The 20926-nt window shown below is 37.9% G+C and overlaps 1 protein-coding gene across 1 annotated transcript in view; it reads right to left on the reverse strand.

The window, feature by feature from the left end:
- Positions 1–868: 868 nt before the first annotated feature.
- Positions 869–20926, reverse strand: part of prom1a (prominin 1a) — a 31663-nt gene continuing 11605 nt past the window's right edge. Inside the window, exons 8-26 of the mRNA XM_010784780.1 lie at positions 20913–20923; positions 19932–20091; positions 19342–19494; positions 18573–18696; positions 17397–17500; positions 16550–16634; positions 14164–14310; positions 11487–11558; positions 11262–11354; positions 9188–9241; positions 9018–9098; positions 8874–8942; positions 8128–8217; positions 7541–7656; positions 6812–6835; positions 6329–6397; positions 4432–4534; positions 2663–2695; positions 869–2403 (exon numbers count right to left, since the gene is read on the reverse strand). Coding sequence (XP_010783082.1) covers positions 4465–4534; positions 6329–6397; positions 6812–6835; positions 7541–7656; positions 8128–8217; positions 8874–8942; positions 9018–9098; positions 9188–9241; positions 11262–11354; positions 11487–11558; positions 14164–14310; positions 16550–16634; positions 17397–17500; positions 18573–18696; positions 19342–19494; positions 19932–20091; positions 20913–20923 — 1522 coding nt within the window. The 3' untranslated portion in view covers positions 869–2403; positions 2663–2695; positions 4432–4464. The remainder of the gene's footprint in view (positions 2404–2662; positions 2696–4431; positions 4535–6328; positions 6398–6811; positions 6836–7540; positions 7657–8127; positions 8218–8873; positions 8943–9017; positions 9099–9187; positions 9242–11261; positions 11355–11486; positions 11559–14163; positions 14311–16549; positions 16635–17396; positions 17501–18572; positions 18697–19341; positions 19495–19931; positions 20092–20912; positions 20924–20926) is intronic.

Genomic DNA, 20926 nt, shown 5'->3' on the forward strand with positions numbered 1-20926 from the left:
AGATGAAAATGAAAAATGAAATGAAATACACTATTTTATTATTGATTGGTGATGGTTATTGTACTATTTCCTTATGGCTGCTTATCCGCCAGTACTTTTTTAAGGCTGCAAACAGAAGGAGAACGTTTTATGTTAGTTTAGTGGTTCTGTCCTGGAGAGATGATAATTTTACCAAATACAGTTACTCAAGTACATCTTCAATCTTCGCAAATCAGTTATGAGTCTCCATTTAAGGCAGGGCCTTGCATATCATGCACACCGCACACCTGTTAGCCTGTTCCGACCATTCTTCGTTTTCCGAGGCTAGGAAGGATTCTTGCCTCGCTTCTGAAGGACCTGACTCGGAAGACATGTCCTACCAAGGAAGCGTCCTCGACATTGAGAAACACCCACTAGCTACCTAATGTTAAGTACTTTTGTGATGTCACAACTTTTATCCCAAATTATGAAACTTATTCCTTTGATAATTTAAACTAATGAATGAGTTAAATTAGTCAGCTGTCTTACGAATATTACCAAAATACAGTTTAAATATAAAATTGTTCGAATTTATTTCATGTTTTTCACAGTTTTTCTTTCCTTGAATAAACTTTAAATCGTATTTTTTATATTTTAAACTCTTACATTTGGTACTCTTAAGTAATGACTGTAGGTCGCTATTGTTTGGTTAGCGTATACAATTAGCTAGACCTGTAAAAATCAAGCTTCCCATGTTAAGATGGACATTTATTTTTCTACAGTGTGCTTCGACTCCATCCACCGTGTAAACCGGAAAGCATTCTTCTGGTTTTCTGATATTTGAATTGTCCCATGAACGGATTGTCTAAATCTAATGTGTAAACATTGCGGCGAGGATGGGACGACTGTACTGGCTTGTCCAATGCGTTTTATCGATAAGAGTTCAGCATATTTCTCAACCAACATCATCAAGTTATACAAAAATAAGAAATAGCTCTTGAATACATTCACTTGTGCAGTATACTGTGAATGTATCCATAGCTACAGTGGGGTTTAAAAAGCACAAACTGAATATGCACATCATTTACTAAAGACTGAGACCTATGGTAAGAAAAATAATTTGGCTTGAGAAGTATTTCTCCACTTTAAACATATCATCACTATGAAAGCAAGAAACATCTCAGTAAAAGTGTCATGTTAGTGAACTCAACATGATAGCTTGTTAATCGATTCATCAGCTAGGGAACAATCTATAAGCCTGACACTTTGTAATATATATAAACTAACTTTATGAATTAAAGGGAAAATCCACCTCAATGCTTACACTGTTGGTTACATTATATTTAATGGTGCATTTTACTGAATTAGTTTGAGTATCAATGGTACTCATTTGACTAATGCCCAAACCAGGATTTCTTAAATGGAGGTATGCTTTTCAGATGTCTAAATATGTGGTACCAAATGGTCCCAAGCTAAACCTGAGGGGTCCCAAGATGATGAACATGTAACATTAAAAACAGTGTGATGAATGAATGCATCTGAGCATTGGAAATCCCTCTTTGGTCAAACTTCTGATATTAATATTGACATTTTCAGTGTAAGAGCATCCGTGGGTTCATTTTCCCTTTAAGAAAGGACCATATCTGTAAAAACAAAAACTGCATGAAACAAACTTCTGAAAGGCAACCAGTCTTTTGCAAATCCCCGCAACCAGCAGTGGTGTCTGGATGTTTTGTAATATTGTAAACATTTTTGTTTTAAAGTCATGCTAAAGTCTTTCATATTAATCACAATATATATCCACCTGGGACCAACTTGTCTCTATTTTAACCACCTTATTTCTATCATTCAGTTCTCACTCATCATGAAACACTCTGAAAACGCTGTGCCATTCTCAACTAAACACATTGGATTTCACGTTAATTTGCACCTCACATTAGAGATACAACGACAGACTGTTCCCCTTTTTAGAATAAGCGTCTTTTGAATGTGATAGATCCATCCTAACAGCAGGAGAAACAGTTCCTCTAGCAGCTCGCCATGACCTTCAGATGACCTTTCAGTCCCCGTCTTCCTAAACACAGACAAGTACATTACGATAACAGGCATCACCGTTATTGTCCTCTGGCTGAAATTATTCTTCAGCTCAGTTTTATGTCTGAACAAATGTAAACGCAGACGCAGAAATCCATGAAAAAAAAAAAAAAAAATGCAGAACAAGCCAGACTCGGATTGATTAAGGAGACGTTTGATATCCTGCAGGCAGTTTCTTTGAAGGGGAGCAGGCTTCTGTACCGAAGGCTGTGATCTGCTTGATTGAGGAGGTTGAGTTGATCACTAAAGATAACACAAAAAAACACCCAAAGGGCTTTGTGTGTTCTTTTGTTGTAAGGAAACCAGCTTCGATTGAACTTCTTCTGGTCCGAGGCCTCGTGAAACAAACCGCTTGAAAAAAGAAGGAACAAAAGAAAGGTTTTAATTAGTAAACTAAAAATATACCGAATATATCCAGGCATTGCTCCACTGTTGTACCAAACGTTTTACTGCTTTGCGTAGCTCTTCATGTCAGTAAATTAAAAACTTATCATGAGGTAATATCACTTGTTCTCAATAAAGCACCTCATCCCAGAAGTGTTCATGACTTTTTGCAAGATTTAACACCTTTTATCTATTTCTAAAATGTAAATTAGTCAAACATACTTACTATGGTGTGTTTTAGTTCCAGTTTGTGATGGCACTAGAAAAACAAATATTTCCAAATAATTAATTAGATTCAAAGAACATTTTTCTTTTTCATTAGGGAGGCTGTGTGGCGCAGTGGGTTAGTGCGTTGGTGTTCGGATCAGGGGGAGCACAGGTTCAAACCCCACTGCAGTCAGCATGTCGTTGTGTCCCTGAGACACTTCACCCCAAATTGCTCCTGGGGGGATTGCCCACAGTATTGAGTATGTAAATCGCTTTGGATAAAAGCGTCTAACAAGTGACATGTAATGTAATTAGCATAACATATTCTTTTCTTTTGAATGAACCAGGAGATGAATGTAGCTTTGACTGTTTTGTGAAATAACAGACATACGAGTGCAGTCAGATTAGTCTTCACTGAAGCTCCACAGAGGAATTTCAATAACTGTGTGGTGCTTTTTGTAACTGAAGAAATGTAACCTTTATTATATTAGTCCTATACAACCTGCTCTCCTCTGGGGATAATGCATTTCGTTGCAGATATTCAAATGTATGTATTAGAAATATTCCAAAATGTTTGGGAGTAACCTTGACATTATGCTATTTGACGTTCAGTAAAATAATAAAGCAGTTTTTAGAAGAAAACATACAATATTTTCAACCAGCATCAAACAAGGCAAAGACATTAAAAGGTCCCATGTCATGGCCATTTCCACTGATCATAATTCCATTGTTGAGGTCTACTAGAATAGATTTATATTGTGCAATTTTCCAAACTCACTTTGGTTTCTCATACATGCATCTCTGTAAACTACGTGTATTCACTGAATTTCACTCTCTGCCTTTAACGGCTCGTTGTAGCTCCAGTAGCTCCAGCCCCCATCCTCCCTGTGAGCACAGTGTGCTCTGATTGGTCGGGACGTTGTGAATCGCGCTGAGCTCCGTGGAGGTGTGGTTTCCTTGTTTAGCGATACACAGCGAAACACAGCCAAACTCATCCTGAGCACACACAAAGTCACAGCCGAAGTAAAAACAATAAGTGTGGCTTGATATTGAGTAAGAAAAAGGTTGATAAACGTTGTGAGAATGGGTCTGCAGAGAGAATTTTGCCGCGATCCCAACTGTCTGTTATCAGCCTGCAGCCAGGGAGGAGAGATCAGCAGAGCTGCATGCACTGTGTGTGTGTGTGAGGAAGTCCGTGGATTGGTCAATTTGGACCAATCAGCGGGGGCTTAACGTAACGGCTCCACGGACGTAACGGCTCCACGGATTGGTCCATTTCATTCCGGGTACGGTTGACATCATGCTTACCCGGAAGAATCAAATGGACAATGACGTATCTCCAACGAGGCATTTTGGGGAAGTATTCTCTGTGTTAGAGTTTTACTCGCGACAGGGTGTACTTTGAGGGTTTTGACTCTGCAGACCGTTTACATGCATAAAAACCTTCATAACACACAAGGGGACGGGTAATAACCGGAAAAGCATGACATGGGACCTTTAATGGTTCATGAGTGATTCTAAAATTGGCAACCTTCACCATGATGGTTTTCCTGCAAAGTCACTGTTAGCAGAACAGCACTAAAACAAGCTGTAAAGAAGTGATAAAGAGTTTGGTTAGAAGAGGTACTAAAAATAACTACGATTAAAAACAGGAGAGGGAAAGATTACGTGTTCATGACAGACGAACAGCGGGACGAGATGATGGCTGTGCAAAAGAAAGACTAAAGATTGGAAGGAAGGAATTAAATTAAAAAGTGTAAACAGAGGTCTGACGCAGGTTTTCTGTACCTTTCAGGAGACAGAACCAGAGCCGGCTCTCTGTCACCAGTCGATGTGCCTCGGAGGAGCCGAGGCCCGCGGGAACCTGTTCATAGTGTCATAGGTAGGGATGCTACCAAAACACACACACACACACAGAGGGCAAAACATTAACAGCCACATAAAAAAAACGTAACAACCTCTGCTTGCTTCTCTTCTTTCGAGAGAAGCAGAACGAGTGGTTGACGAGGCAGAGAACAAAACAGCTTATGAACATCACGATGGATGAACTGTATCCTCACTTTAGGGGAAGTGAGTAGGGAGTTTTTTTAAAGTATAAAATGAAGTTTACATTAGTGGGGTTTGCTGATCAATATGAAAGGATAATTTAACCAGGTTCTAAAATGTCTGGCTTCCAAAATGTTATTCACTCATTCCGGTTGTGTGAATGTGACCACTTTGCTTGTGTCTCTTTACAGGTTAATATAAAATATTAATTTATAAAAAATAATACTTTTTAAAGATAAACTGGAGGGTCAGTGTTTCAGTAGCAGCCGTTGTAACCTTAGCTCAAATGAGGTTGTGGATACATGCTGTATTTGTGGACAGTGATTCGTAATTGTCATTCCAACATCTTGTACTCATTTTAAGATTTTATATCTTTGAATTGTTTTACCAGTAAAGATCATAAAAATTGCCCAAAAACATTTTCTCTTTGGGTTTTGCCTTCCAGCTTTTGGAATGAAACCCAAGTTCAATGAGTTTAAAAGATTACGCTGAAGCGAAGATGTTTGGTCCAGCTGTTTTGCTCTCTCCCTGTAGCTTCTGTTACAGTCGTCTCCTCGTCCAAATGCAACTTGAAAATACACAACATGCAGTTAGACCTTTTGTTAATAAAGGAGGAAACAAAGGAGCAGCGTTTGCAGCGTCACACCAAAAGCTTGACATGCTTGCCTCTCTCTGAACAAAATGATCAGGTGTGTATTCGGTGGGTTTTGGCTCACTCTGAATGAGAAGAAACAGGAAGGTTTTTCATTCCACAGGAACATACAGAGCATGCAGTAGGTTAGTAGATTCCCCCGAAAACCACACAGCAGAACATAGCGAAAGAAGATAAAGAGAAGTAATGGTAGCAAAAATATTACCATGACGACTCAGTAAATAATTTACAACAGCAGATTCCTCTATTCTCATTGCTTTGCATTAAATACGGACATGGCTAGCTTAGCTTAGCATAAAGACTGGCACCGGGAGTACATATCCCGGCTGTCTTAAAAGATAACAAATATGATTCCCGATGTTTTGTCTTGTTAATTCATCTCTGTTACTCTAACTGTATTGGCTAAATGTCAATATGCTAACATGCTCACAGTGATAATGTTAACATGCTGATGTTTACGTTTGCGTTTACTATTTTCCCATCTTAGTTTAGTGTGTTAGCCAATAAGTGTTGAGTATTTTGCTAGTTTAAAAGTCAAAAGACCATTAAAGTCATTACAATTCACCCTAATGTGTGCATTTCATGGATGGCATTTCACACAAAAACACGGAATTGAACCGCATTGTTGCTATAGTTGAAAAAAATCCACTTAAGAGAGGAAAGTAAATATGCATATTTCTGAAATCGTCTAAATATATATTTTTAATTCCTCACAAAATCTGTTTTAAAGTACTTTGTTATGAAAATACTCTTAACGTCTTACATATTATGTTTTTCTAATAAAAGCTACCATTACTTGTCAGCTTTGTTGATATTGTCAATTAGCTGACCACCGTGTGTGTGTGTGTGTGTGTACGTGTGTGTGCAATGAATCAACTCCCTCAAAGGCATGCACTCGTCCGTCATAATGCTTGTGAAGAATCCCACGTCCCCAGGCATGCCTCCACCTCCCATAGCATGCAGTAACAGGATTATTTTAAGTGTTACCTTGTCATCATAGGATTTGGGATACCTTGTGAACTCTCACTATGATAACCATTATTACCAATTTCCATACTGAAAACAAAATGTCGTATACAAAAAAAGGGATGAGAAATGTAATGTAAGAGACATGCCGATCAAAGCTTTGTAGTAGAAATGCCTATTTTCCAAGTCATCAAACTTTTCAAGAATGTTAAGAGATAAATATTTTTTGGAGTATAAACCATAGTGTTTTATTTACACTAACTTACAAAAACAGGTGGACTTGTAAGGTAATGATTTCAAGAGCCCTTCATTAAAAGGTAAGGGGCACGTCTCACAGGTAGCACACGACAAGAAGCCACACCATCCACCCATAAGAGCAATGTCAAGCTTAAAAACGTAAAACCAGCACCAAGAATTTAGTAAACAAGTCTATTTACAAGATCCGGAGAAAAGCACAGAGTGACAGAAGTTGAAAAGGAGAGGGAGGTGGTTTAAAAGTCTTACGTTTTCATGGGCATTGTCTCAATGCTATAAAGATACACAAAAAACAACAACATAAACATTTGATTGAAATGTTGAGCGATGGAAATGCACCACAGACATGTGACCCGGCACAGATCACATGACAGCTGATGGAGACATTGCGTGATGTTTGTGTGAAGCTGGGATTAAATGAGAGAACAGAAGGTGCACGGAGAAGAAATGTAAATTGACAAATGTGTCAATGTTTCTTTGTAAAGTGCCAAGTGCTTGACAGAGAGGGATGAAACGATAAAAAAAAAAAGAATATGGAAAATGGAAATCGTAGAAATGGTTATCACAAAGTAAAATGCCAAGTCCCAGAAACAGAGGAACTACAAACGGGAGAAAAGGCAGAAGGAAACACATCAACGAAAAAACACATTATAGAAGTCACTGAATCCTAAACTCAAAAGTGTCTGGAGAGTGTGAAGAAGTGTAGATTTAAAAACGTGAATCAATTTAAGTTCAAATGATATTCAAATGATTAAGAATAGTATGTCAAGTCAAATTCCTCTTTCTGCAGTTTAGCTAGATATAACTTGCAGAAGGCGGGTAGAACATAAGAAGCTGGAGAGAAAGAACCATCCACAGCATATTCAACAATATCAATTGTAAAGACTAAACACTGTCTTAACGAGATTCATCTTTTGCAGTTTAAACTATAAAATAAATGTATGCAGCTGTAAAGGAGTAACACACATGACTACTCACTCGTCGTAAACGTCCTCTGTGTCCATCCTGCGGTAGAACTTTGCTAGTTTCACAGCGAGGATGATGCTGGGCAGCAGGAAGAGAGCGCTGCAGCCCAGGCCCATCCAGAAGGTGTTCTGTGGAGAAAAAACCAAACCAATAGTCCAGTATTTTAATTGTGATAAGTTATAAATCAATGAAGTCATTTACCCAGCAAATATGCCCAATTTCCCCGAGTTATAAGAACAGGATTTGCTTCTTTTTTTATCTTTAGTGATTTTAAATTCAATATTTTTAGGTTTCAGAAGGTTGTTTGGACAAAATAGTCATATTTACTGATTGTTATATTGGGCCTACATGTTAGATGAAGTTTCAGACATTTTACAGACGAAATTGTGCATAAAGAAAATATCTCGATTAATGAAATTGTTAGCTTCAAACAAACTGATGTAAATTCAAATTCACACTTTTGCCAACTCATGTCTTGCATATTTTTGATCTACCTGATCATTGTTAAATGTAATATACAAAAAAGAGTTATGGTGCACCACCCCTCTTTAAACATTCCCAATCATATTTAAATGGTTCTTTCTCCCTGATATCATTACCATGGAGTCGACCACAAAACTGCAAGTAATGATCTCCGCCGTGTCCAGCATGTTGCTGAAAGGCTTGCACGGTGCGACCTCTAAGGCCAGCTGCAGGGAGAGAGATATAATCAGTAAACATCAACACAAACAGATTCAGGAACACATCAGACTCTTATGTTTCATTCTGTTAGCAGCTTAAAAAGATGAAATCCTCTCTTGGTACCATTCTTAAGTACTTACGGAAAGTCTAGCTTCTCATTGCACAATAAGTCCGAGTAGGTCCTTGTACTTTAAGTGTTCTCTCAAAACTACAAAAACATTGTGATTGAAATAAAACGTCCTATTGACAGCTCTAAGGAAATAGCTTCATGCTTCAAACGTGTCTTTGCTCTTGTTGTGAATTCCTTTAGCTAGCTACGGCCAAAACCAATGAGCCACAAAGCAAATTCCTCCAATTTATAGAGGTTGTAATTGTTATATTGGTCTTCTCTGAATTGACTCATGTACCATGCAAAGTGCATTTCTCTCTTTGTACTAACATTGTTCGGTTTTGACTAAGTCATATAATAATGTAATTCTTCAAGTATACACCTAAGATACGTTTATTTTGTATACTTAAATATGTTTTTGATAAACCTATAATGGGTTTCTACCTCACCTGCACATGTATTTGACTTTTCTTAGATTTAATTTTACTCTTCATTTCCTTTTGGTGTTTTAAAAATGTGCAAATAAAGCGAACAAATCGACACGCAAACACTTACTGAAGTTTTGACCCATTCTATGTATTGATTGAAGTAGCCAACAATGGTGGCTGTGTATTTTCCCGTTTCCTGTAATAGATTAAGACAAAATGTGAGGTGCAGATCAACAGAACATATGAACAAAGTAAGGTATCCATGCGTTACCTGATTGATTAAATGTGTTGCATTCTGGGAGATGAGGTACTGGGCCGCTTCAATCGCCTCCAGAACTGCTAAAACTTTGTTCTGCAGGGAAGAAATTACAGATGTAATGAGGTTTTGACTTTAATCTAAGCCTATATTTCTGATTTATACTGAAGAGCTTGTTGGCTTACTGGCAGGTCTGAAGCTGTTCTCTCCAGGAACCTCATACTCTGGTTCAATGCGCTCTTTAAAAAGAAAAAAAACGCACAATTTAACACCAGAAACCTGAAAAGTCAGGGGAAACACTTAGGGGCCATTTACACCAGAGAAACACAAAGGGAGACCCGGTAATAACAACACTCGATGAACAATATTCTGCTTTTATAACAAGCATGCTGAAGATTTTTGTTCCAAAATGTAATATCCACATTGCAAAGAAAGAAATTATGAATATTTTCTTGATTTTCACAAAAATGTTGGAGAGAACAGAGCTTTTATACCAAATGAATAACTGGATTAAACTTGCATTTCTTTTCTTAAAGTGGATATCATTGAATATTTTGGTACAAAACCATGATTAAAACCATTGAATAGGATACGTTTATGTAAATACAAACACAAGCACACACAATATCCCACAATACCACCCAGAATGAGATTTCTCAGATTACTATATGTCATCTGTGAGATACAATATCTCTAAATGATCCATATAATGAATGGGGACACTAAATACATGGCATGGACACATTTCAGCTTACCCTCGCTCTAACATATTTCTTGAAGTGGAAAGTGGAAAAAGAAAAACACAAGAATCTGTTGTAAAAGTCGTGTTGAAGCGCGTCACTGTTTGAATGTCCAGTAGCTGTAAAACCCTAATTCAATATTATATAGTATTGACATTGACAGGGAAAATTAAAAATTATATTTAATGTGTTTTCCACAACATGGGATGATTGAACGTGGCCTGAGGGTCAAAACACTCCACGTTGGATGATATGAATATGTTAGTCTAATATGTAATCATTCCCTTGAATTAGCATTAGCCCATTGATAACACATCAATGCCTCTGACTGCATTCTGAAGTAGAGTTTCTTAATGACTACTTTAATGAATTTTTGGGTCACCTTTTGGCAGTGAAATAAGCTGTGAACACACTTTCACTGTTGATCTTTAAATTAGCAGCTAAACATTTTCAAACACATTCAACATTAGCATTCATTTAGAGATGTGTTTCTAGCCACCTGATGCATGTATATAAGTCAAAATGTTCTCTCTTGTTGCTCTGTTTTTGGTCCCCACCATCTCGCCGTAATATCATAATACTGCTGCTATCAAGCCTGGACTGTTACATTACGTACATGCAATACTGTTTGTCTACCTTTTTATTCTATGAACTTTGTCCTACACACGCACATCTTTATTTTATATATGTATACAGAGCTATAATTACAATTATAAAAGGGTTTGCTGTACTGTAACGTTACGGGCCCTAAGACCAAAGCAATGAGCTCAAAGATGCTAAATTCCTCTCTCCAAGCTGAGGGCAATTCTCTGACTTTGTCGCTATGATTGCCATTTTCATATAAACAATAGTCATTTGATCTAGTTTTTATATAGATATATTTATATTATTATCAATATTATTTCAAGTCTATTTTTTATATCAAATCTGTATTGCAGGAATTGGCAGGAGTTGGCAATTAATAAAACGTATTCCACTTTACTGTCCTATATATAAAATCATGTGTCATACAGTACATTTCAGTGACTGTATACCCTAAAGGTCAAATCCAGTTTTGCATTCTCTAGTTCAACCTGCTTCATCTTTTTCCTTCTTTTCCCAGTGTGTCCCCGAGCAACCCTCCAAGCTAAGAATTGTTAAGAACGTACAGCATTTACTTGCCCTTACAGCAATAGTAGAACAAGAGCTGTACTTTCTTTACAAGAAAAAGCATCCCTCAGTCGCAAACAACGTGCCCCGCTCATTGCATTGCTCTCTGGTCTTTTAAGGCCAGTGTGGTTAAGAAATGTGGTCCATTCCTCTTCAACACTGACTGCCAAACTCGACAAAATTCTAACGAGAGAACTTCTAGGTTAGCTGCAAATATTTTCTACCCTGGTATCGTGCCAGTTCATTGTTTCCCCGTCGTAAAACAACAGATTTAAGCCACATATTTAGATGGAAAATACAATAAAAGCTGCTGTTACTGCAACGTTTTTAAACGATTTCAGTAGCTTGAAAAATAATAATGAGGCATTACCATGGCCTGCTCCATGGGGATGACCTGTTGAGCGTGGATCTGCCGCAGAGTGCCGATGTGACCTTTCAGAGAGCTCTGCAGACCGCCTCTGGGCTGAAACACACACACGGGCGGAGAAACAAGTTAATCTAATGATGTATCTCTAAAGAAACATGTGTGTATGTTAGCCTTAAAAGTGTCAGCTAAATGTAATGTAACGTAAATAAAGCACCGAGGTGTTCTTACCATGAGGTCTGTCTGCGCCTCCAGCTCTCTGGCATATGTGAGCAGGTCCATCGCTGTAACTCCTTTGTTGACCTGAAGGTACGCGGGTATAAAGAGAGGAATAAATAATCTTCTTTCAGTGGTCATTTTGGAGGTTAAAACACTTAGAGGCTATCATCCATTATTAGCTGCATACTGTAATAAAACACGTTTAAAAAATGACTTCATTTTGTTGCTTTTACATTTCAAAAATCCCACTGCTCCTTGGAATGACTGTTAACTTGAGACATAATTAGCCTGAGCTGCTGTAGTAAAAACACACATCAATAGGGCAACGTTAAATTTTAAAACCACTTCACTGCTCCAGTATTTCCTTTGGAAGCACATGCTCAAGCACTAAATACTTATTAAACTCAGAGGCAATCCATGTACTCAGGAGGTACACATAACTTGAAGGAATGAAAACATAGTAGTGGCTAAATAATAAATAAAAAGCCAACATGGTGCCATCACTTTAGGTAACCTCTTCAAACCTCCTGTAAAGCTGCTTTAACAAAAAAAGCCACTTACATTATGCACAAGATCAAATCAGTGTGTTTGGCAACAGAGAAATGTTGTCTCTATGTAGCAGTTTTTGATTAAAACCATAATATTTTTAAAAAGAAAGGAACTATTGATCATCTGAATAATACACAATCTCTTTTTTTTAACCTCCCTACACTCAATTGTAATTAATTTGCCAAAAAGTAAAAGATTATTTAGATTAAATGTTCTATAGATATTGCAGGAAAGGGCCAAGACAAGGGGTTTGGAAACTTGCATAATTGTAAGGGTCCTCTCTGTAATATATTTCTACTAGAGTTGCTCTCATAATACACTATTATTATCTAAGTTTAAGAACCTCAAACCTCTCCTCCTGACTGTTGAGAGTGGGTTGTGAATCAGGACAGGTGGTGCACTTGAATGGAGTCCTTCAACCTCTTCTTTGCTCTCAGAAGAAATACATCTGAGTGAACCTGACAGGTAGTGTCGAAGAAGACGGGAGTACCGAGTCCCGGCTTGTTCCTACGCTCTCTTTGCCTTGGCAGGAATACTTTTGGATAATCAGGCTTCAGTGATGCTCAACAGAACCCAGTGTACTGTGTCAGGTCGCAGCTCCTATTGGGTAAAGCATGGCTGCCTGCTGTATGTTAACTGACAGCCAGGGAGGGGGGGAGGTTTAACAGACCCTTAGGAACCATGCTATTTCTGGTAACAGTCCTTTAAAGTACATACATTATAGTATATGTATAGAACAATCTGTTATCAATATTTACCCTGGTCTTTCATTGAACTGGTATGTGCTGTATAAAGAGATATCACTAATGAATTGACGTCAGAGCCTATAGTGGTAGAATGGAAGTAGATTTACTCTTAGTACTTACAATTTGAGGTACTTTTACTTTACGTGAATATCTCCATGTAATGCTTTTTTATACTTTTACTCAACTGCATATCATAGGGACAATGTTCGTTTTATATTTCACTTAAACTTGATGATTACACATAAAGGCATCAGTGAAAACATATTCTACTACTTTTCACAATGTGGTATTGCTTCTTTTATTAAAGTAACGTTTCAGAATATGTCTTACATTTTATATTTGACTTTTACTTTGTAATTTCCATACAGATCATATATAGTTATTATGTGAATGTATTTTTCTGTTTTCAGTTCATTTGTTCTGTATTTGATTTTGAATCATGCACAGTTTAAGTGTGATCTGTCTGGGCTTATACTTATTACGTTTTTGAATTAGATAAATCTTTATTTCTCCTAAGAGAAATTGTGGTGCAGCAGTTCATTACAAGTAGCAAAAAGTTCATAATAAAGAATCCAAAATGTAAGCATGGCAATTGTAAGTGTTGGGGAAATATTTTCTAAGGTCCATAACTTTGACCCAGTTTATCAGTTCAAACTGTCCTGACTGAGCACACGCACCTGTAACCTTGGCTGCTGTGCTCTCAGTGTTCTGTCTCCCTGTTCCTGCCTGTTGGCGTCAGCTGGTAGAGGTGTTATGATTCTATCTTGTTTTGCAGCATGTTGATTATTCTCTCTGAACTAGCTAAATACATGGGTCTGGGGTAGAGTTCTTCAGATTTGACGTGGTATCTCTACCGTGAAGTCAGAACCTCTTGCTCTTGGACTTGTGATGTGAATTTTCCGGTCGAAGCTCCTAAATAAACCATCAGTGTTTGACATCAAAGCTCCTGCTCTTCCCGTGTCTCCTTCATGAGTCGGTGACTCCCACTGCATTGCTACACAGAGGTTTCCCTTACAGTAAGCAGTTCATGGTTATTAGGGGTGCGCAAAAAAATCGATTCACATAAGAATCGCGATTCTATCTCTGCCGATTCAGAATCGATTCAGAAATTCCAAGAATCGATTCACATTTTTCAGTCTTGCCGCAACGTTGTTTTCCATTTTTTCTACGGCGTGAGCTCCGTAATGTCCCGCTAACATGGCACTTAGACTTTATGCAGCATCCAGGGAAACACACCAGGAAATCACTCTTCATGACTCACTGGGGCGGACTCCTGAGCTATTTTGAATCGCGAATCGTTTTGAATCGCGAATCGATTGTGAATCGAATCATGACCTCAAGAAATCGAATCGAATCGTGCACCCCTAATGGTTATGTTATGTATTATGTGTCACCTCTTCCAGGTAGTCTGCATAGTTGATTTCTGACAGCCCTGCGTCAGAGAAATCCATGAGGTTCTGCTTCCCCTCTGGCTCCAACAGGATTATTCCCCTCAGGTCGATCTTAACGCTGTCCAGCTGACTCACCACATCCTTAGTGAACTGCGAACAAAAAGGAACCGTTTTTAACAAGGACTGCATGTAAAACACTACGGCTTGTTTATGTTATTTTACATTTTGGATTCTCAAATAGTCTTAACCTAACATCTCACATCTCTCACCAAGGTTTCTATGTACGTCACAGTTTTAGTCTTTGAACAGAGTGAATACATACAAATTGTTAACATAATGATAGGCCTACAAAAATGCTAAGCAAACGTTAGTACTAGGGTGAAAAACGATTTTAAAGATGTGGTTTGGATAGTAATTCACATAGCATACCAGAATTATGTTTCTTGAGGTTGTTTGTGTGGACAAATCATTCTTGTAACTCTTAATTGCAGTCCTTATTAATGCATAAAGCACTTTTGTTGACTTGTTGAAAGTTGCTACATGAATGAACAAATTGGAATGCATTTCTTACCCAACCAAGTTATTAAACCAAGAGACGACATCTATTCCTGGGCAGACATGAAACAACATTTCTAGAATGACTTTATGTGTCAATAAGGGTTTATTGTATTGTCGTTTATGAAAGCCATAACCAAAAATTCAAATTTTCCAAAAGGCTTGAAGATAATATGTAATTTCAAGCTTTTTTATGGCACTTTGAAGAGAACCCAACAAAAATGTTGGCAATGGAGATGTTTGTTTCCTAAAATGTTTCTCTTAACTTTACCCTTAAATGCCGAAACAGGAGTTTACCCCAGGGCTGACAATGGTTTGGATTTCTCAGAATAGTCATTGTACTGAGTATACAGTAGAGTTATGTTTTTCTTTAAAAGATGGAATTCATTTAAATGTTTTATCAGTTAATTCATTTAATTGGCAGATTAAGCTACACGAAGGGAACTAAAGTCAGAACAACCTTAGGCCCCGTCCACACGGAGACGAAACGGGTTCTTTATCGTAGACGGTTCGTCCACACGAGGCCGACACAGAGCCACTGCCTGTTTTTAAAGCTCGGATAGGTGCAATGATACTTGATACTGTTGGTACTTGTCAATGTCTCTAGGTATGTAAATGTAGCCCTGTAAATACGGTATGTTTAGTTATTTTGGGACAACATGTATTGACAACAGGTGAGCATATAATCTGGTATGCATTATGGTGAAGTCAAAAGGTCTCTCTCAAAGACCAAGAGGATATGATACTAAGAAGGTCTGATTAACATGTTATGATAATGACACTACAGTACCATCAAGCTGAAGAACAACTTTATTCACATCTCAACCCCCATTAAAGAATTAGACCAATATCTCTATAATCACAGTGACTTGATTGAGAACCATGTTTCACCATGGGAATGTAATGTATGTTGTTGCTCATATTGTAAAGAAGGGGATATTTTAATGTGGAATAGACAGCTATTCAATATCTGAAAAGATTAAATAATTTCAAAGATCCAATAATGTTTTAAGCATGTTGCGACTGTTCGTTATGGGTAAACTCATTTTTCAATATAGCTTTTGCACAAAAAATTAAATAACTGATCTACTGTATAGTCCTTTTTTGTTTTCCAAATCCTATCATGTAGGATGACACACTTTGATAAATGACCAATATGCAGAAAGACAAGCAGCATTGGAAATGCCAGCTGTTGTTTTGGACAAGCCAAGACAGTTTTGCCAACTGACAGGAAAGTACTGAATGTCTCAGGCAGGCAGGAGTTGCTGGCTCGCAGCCAACAAGAAATAGAAACATACATCAGTGTAATGTCTCAGGCGTACACTGAGGTAAGGGCTGAGGCATGTCAAAGCTATCGGCCCTCAGCACAGACTTCGTTTTGGCAGCAAAAAGAAATCATTAGGTAATGCTAATTAGATCCTGTAGCCAAGGATGAAGATGTCTGGACACTACATCAGCTGTTAGCTACATGTTCAAATTGCTTAATTCTACCTTTGGTTTGAGAATGTAGTACAATGCCTTCTTTATTGTATATTCTGCCAATACTTTTGTTACATGAAGTTGCAGAGTATAGTATACCTTACAACACCAACATAGATTCAGATAAATCAGAACTACAGTACAATATAGAACTCCCTTACCGAGTGCTTATTTAAAACATACATGTATTGAGAAGTATCTTGTTTGTACATTTGCCAAATAAGTGACACCATAACTTGTTGAATCGTTTGTAACTTGCAAATACATCCATAATCTTATACTTGTAATATAAAGATACTTGGTTAGTCACTGTATATGAAGGAATGTTTTAATGTTGTGTCTTGAGTTTACTGACCACTGTAGAGTTCAGGAAGGAGGATATGTTGAAGAGTTTGTCCAGACGCATGGCTGAGTAGATGCCTTTGTTCTCTTTGCAAGTACTAAGAAAGACATAATGGAGAAAAAGAAGAAAAGAGAGAGGAAATGTCAACTTAATCGTTTTTGATTGAAAACATTTGCTGCCACCAAGTGAAACTGACTGGAAGTACATGACATTGGCACGTTCCCTGACAGAAAACATTGTACCGTTACACAAAAAGCCTGGAATATTTGCCAAAATAACACAGATAAATGTCCCACGATAACATTAGGCAGCTGCATACCAGACTCACATCATGTACACAGTATTAGTATAGTAGTAATACTGGCAAAGAAAAGACAGGTCAAAGAAACACTGCTCTATTTGGAAGTATATAAAGACTGCCATCCCCTTTACTGAGTATATGCAGCTTCTCACTGAAAGGAGATGATGAAAGCTGATGTAACCACTGAGAAAGAGGCTAAAGAAAAGCAGCACAGATATTGTAGAAAAATGATGCTAATTAACTTCTCAAGGTTAATACATTCTCTCCTTCTCATTTGCATCCCCATCAATGGATATAACATTCAGTTGCATGCTTGATGTCTGACCCAACGCCTGCGCCAAATCTAAATTATAAGCAGCATGTTGTTCATCCAGTAATTCCACAGCTTATTATTGAATACATTGTTTGTTTTTTCATTAATTTAGCCATTTAGTCAGATCTAAATAGGAAATGCAGAGAAGACAGATGTGGAGTAGGTTGTGAGGAATATAATAATCTCCTCAGGATTGCTTCTGAAACATTAAACGGTCATCTAAATACATAAAAGTTGTTCCTTGCCTGTACAAGCTCTCTGCTGTCAGCTCCAGGTCCGAGTCGTTGTACATGTAGCCCGGGATGAAGTTCTTCCACTCTGGGTTGACCAGGTATGGCGTGTCCACAACCTGGTGGATGAGAAAGCCAGGAAGAGGAAGAGTGATCAATCATTATCATGGCAAGGAAATAAAACAATCATTAGTGTGGCCTGATTAAAGGTGACCTATCATGCAAAATGCACTTTTGTACGTCTTTTATACATGAATATGTGTCCCCGGTGTTCCAGGGAACTCACCAAGTGTCAGAAAACACAACCCTCTCTATTTTCCTCCATACCCAAATCTCTTAAAAAGGGGCTGCAACGGATCTGATACAGACTGATTCAGATTTGAACACTTCTATGACGTCACAGAAGTGGCTCTACGGCTATTGGGCCAACTCCACCAATCAGGAGGAGACAGCCACGGACATTGCCGTTGGAAAGCGCTGGAGACGCTGTAGTACATATGCCAGGCCTGTAGATGGTGCTGTTCTCACAGAATCAGCCCATGCAAAGACAGTGTTAAATTGAGCGAAATGAGGATTTGGTATTTTGAAAAATAAAAAGTATGAATATGCCTTATATAGGTATGGTCCTACACTATATTATTCAAATATAGCATGATAGGTCCACTTTAAGTGAAGGCTAGGATACTTCAAGACAAACACTCAAACCCAAACAAAGCGGCATTCTTGCTTCACAATTCCTGTATTTAGTTTTGTAACTAAAATGGAAAATCTCTTGTTACAATCCATTTATTTCCTGGCAGTATAGCTGTGGTAAAACTAAATTAAATCATTAAATACGGTCATAATGGTTGAACTAGTCCGAACTAATATTTTAGTATCCAGTTTGAGTAAGAAAGGCTTTATGTTGATCCCTTTATTACACCTTTTTGAACTGAAACAGCAAGAAAGCTGAGAGAGGCACAGAAGGAAATTATACCAAAATAATATTTAAACAATTTTTCTGTTCTGTAAAAAAAGGTTCAACAAGTTTAGGGCACTAATAACCCATACATTTATTTCAAGGCTACGATCAGACATATCATTTTTATAGCTTTTAGGTCGAATCCCTAATGGAGATACCCTGTACATTTTTCTTCCTACACATTGAAGAGTTCTGAATGTGCTTATTTTTTCCAGAGACTCCTGACTTGCCTTGAAGACTTCTTTGGTGTGGAAAGGCTCACAGAAAAGTTTCTCCATGTTTCCTCCAAGCAGGAACATGACCGTCACCACTCCCATCAGCACCAAGGAGAAGATGATGCTGAATCCAACGCCGCTGTGGAGGAGGACACACAGGTACAGAAACAGTATTGAACAAACAGAGATGGAGGTGTAGCAGCACTGGAATGGGTGGAAAGAGGGGAATTAAAAGGATCAGCAGAGGTTTCATTTTGATGTGAATAAGTATCTCAAATTAGATATAAAATAAGACAAAAATCATGACATGTAGAATACTTTGTCAAAGGTTTATGCTTCGAAATTCAAAAACATTTATTCCCCTTTGTATGAGAGCCCTTTAAATCCTAAATACGGGATTTCCTTATCATGTAGGAAACAAATGCTGTTCGAGTAAATAACTTTATTTTGCCTTAAACAATGTTATGTTATGCACTAAAGTTATTGTTTTCTGGTTCTGCATTCAATAAAATATCTCGGTCAACTTTGTTCCTAAATGCACTTTGGTTATCTTTCTTGATTCTGAATAAATCCTCTGGTCTTTACACTTTTCTGAAGTACTGTAGCTTATATGTACGATAAATCGTAGCAGTAGTTGTGGCAGAAATAGAAGTTGTTGTTGAGAATAACTAGCACTAACTAGCAATAAATTGCACGACATTTCTAGCAGTGACCTGAACCCTGGCATCATCAAAGATTTATTTTTCGACAAAAACCTCCTCCTTCAGTTGTAAAGTTGACTCACGCCACGAGCATGGTTCCTCCCGTGTTGGAGATGCAGCCTCGTGTCGTAGGTGAGGCGTGTTTGTCGTATCCCAGAGTGCCGCACAGCAGGCCCAGGTAGTTGAAGGCCAGGACCAGGACCACCATACAGCACAGAGCAATACAGCCAATCCACCTGCAAGCAGCAGACACACAGTTAGATATTTCACTCTTAAAATGACAAACTTAGGATGAAAAATGTGTTTGAGTAAGACAAGGAAGCCAAAGCTAAAAACTAAATTATTATAAAACGGCACATAAGCTTGATGCGGGAAAATAAAAATGACTCCTAAATCATCTTAGATTTCCCTCGAGTGCACTATTTTGAACTGAATTAATGTTGAACGCATATGAATATTTTATTAATGCAAAATATTAGGGCAAGCTTTTATAGCAGACATTACCGTACTGTAGTTCCTAAAAGGAGTCTGCTAGAGAGCAGGAACCTAAAACACAAGCATCGACACAGAGCCCACATTTCTGTATTTACACTTTCTACAGTTTAAGGTATGTTTTTCTTTCTCTCTACCTTTGTTTTACTCTTACAGTTTTAAGAATAGGAGATGAGTTCACCTGTAGAAATCCAGTTTGTCAATTTCAGGGTAGTACTCCTCAATCTTGGCATGGGCATGGCTGATAGCGATAGTGAAGTTGGAAAGGCAACTCTGCACAGGGAACACTTTGGAGAAGCTGCTGATGTTATTTCCAATGCCGTCCATCAAACCTTGCACACCTGAGAGACACAGCCGTCCATAATCCATCAGTTTCAATAAAAAACATATATTAAGATAAAGGAATAAAGGCGCCAGCTACACTTCCAATTTAACACACTTAAAGATTGGTTAATATTAAACAATTCAATGTTACACGAATGAAAGATGGAGTGCATTTTAAATTGGACTTGATTTTAATTGGAAAGCTAAGTGCAAATTCTAACTTAAAGTGGACCTATCATGCTATATTTGAATAATATAGTGTAGGACCATACCTATATAAGGCATATTTATACTTTTTATTTTTCAAAATACCAAACAGATCATGCATTTTAGCCATTCCTCATTTCGCTCAATTTAACACCGTCTTTGCATGGGCTGATTCTGTGAGAACAGCACCATCTACAGGCCTGGCATATGTACTACAGCGTCTCCAGCGCTTTCCAACGGCAATGTCCGTGGCTGTCTCCTCCTGATTGGTGGAGTTGGCCCAATAGCCGTAGCGCCACTTCTGTGACGTCATAGAAGTGTTCAAATCTGGATCAGTCTGAATCAGATCCGTTGCAGCCCCTTTTTAAGAGATTTGGGTATGGAGGAAAATAGAGAGGGTTGTGTTTCCTGGAACACCGGGGACACATATTCACGTATAAAAGACGTAAAAAAGNTCATTTTGCATGATAGGTCCCCTTTAATATATAACTTATGTTGCGAAAACTCTCAAGGTAGGAGAATACAAGAGATGTATGAAGAAGTAAAACATCTCAGTGGTTTATTTAGGTGTAGTCACAACTGAAATGTTTTGCTTTAAGAAGACAGTTTAGTCGTGTAAAATAACACTTACTCTCAACAACACTT

The sequence above is a fragment of the Notothenia coriiceps genome, unplaced genomic scaffold, assembly GCF_000735185.1.
Source record: "Notothenia coriiceps isolate Sejong01 unplaced genomic scaffold, NC01 NC01_scaffold00026431, whole genome shotgun sequence".
NCBI classification, from domain to species: Eukaryota; Metazoa; Chordata; class Actinopteri; order Perciformes; family Nototheniidae; genus Notothenia; species Notothenia coriiceps.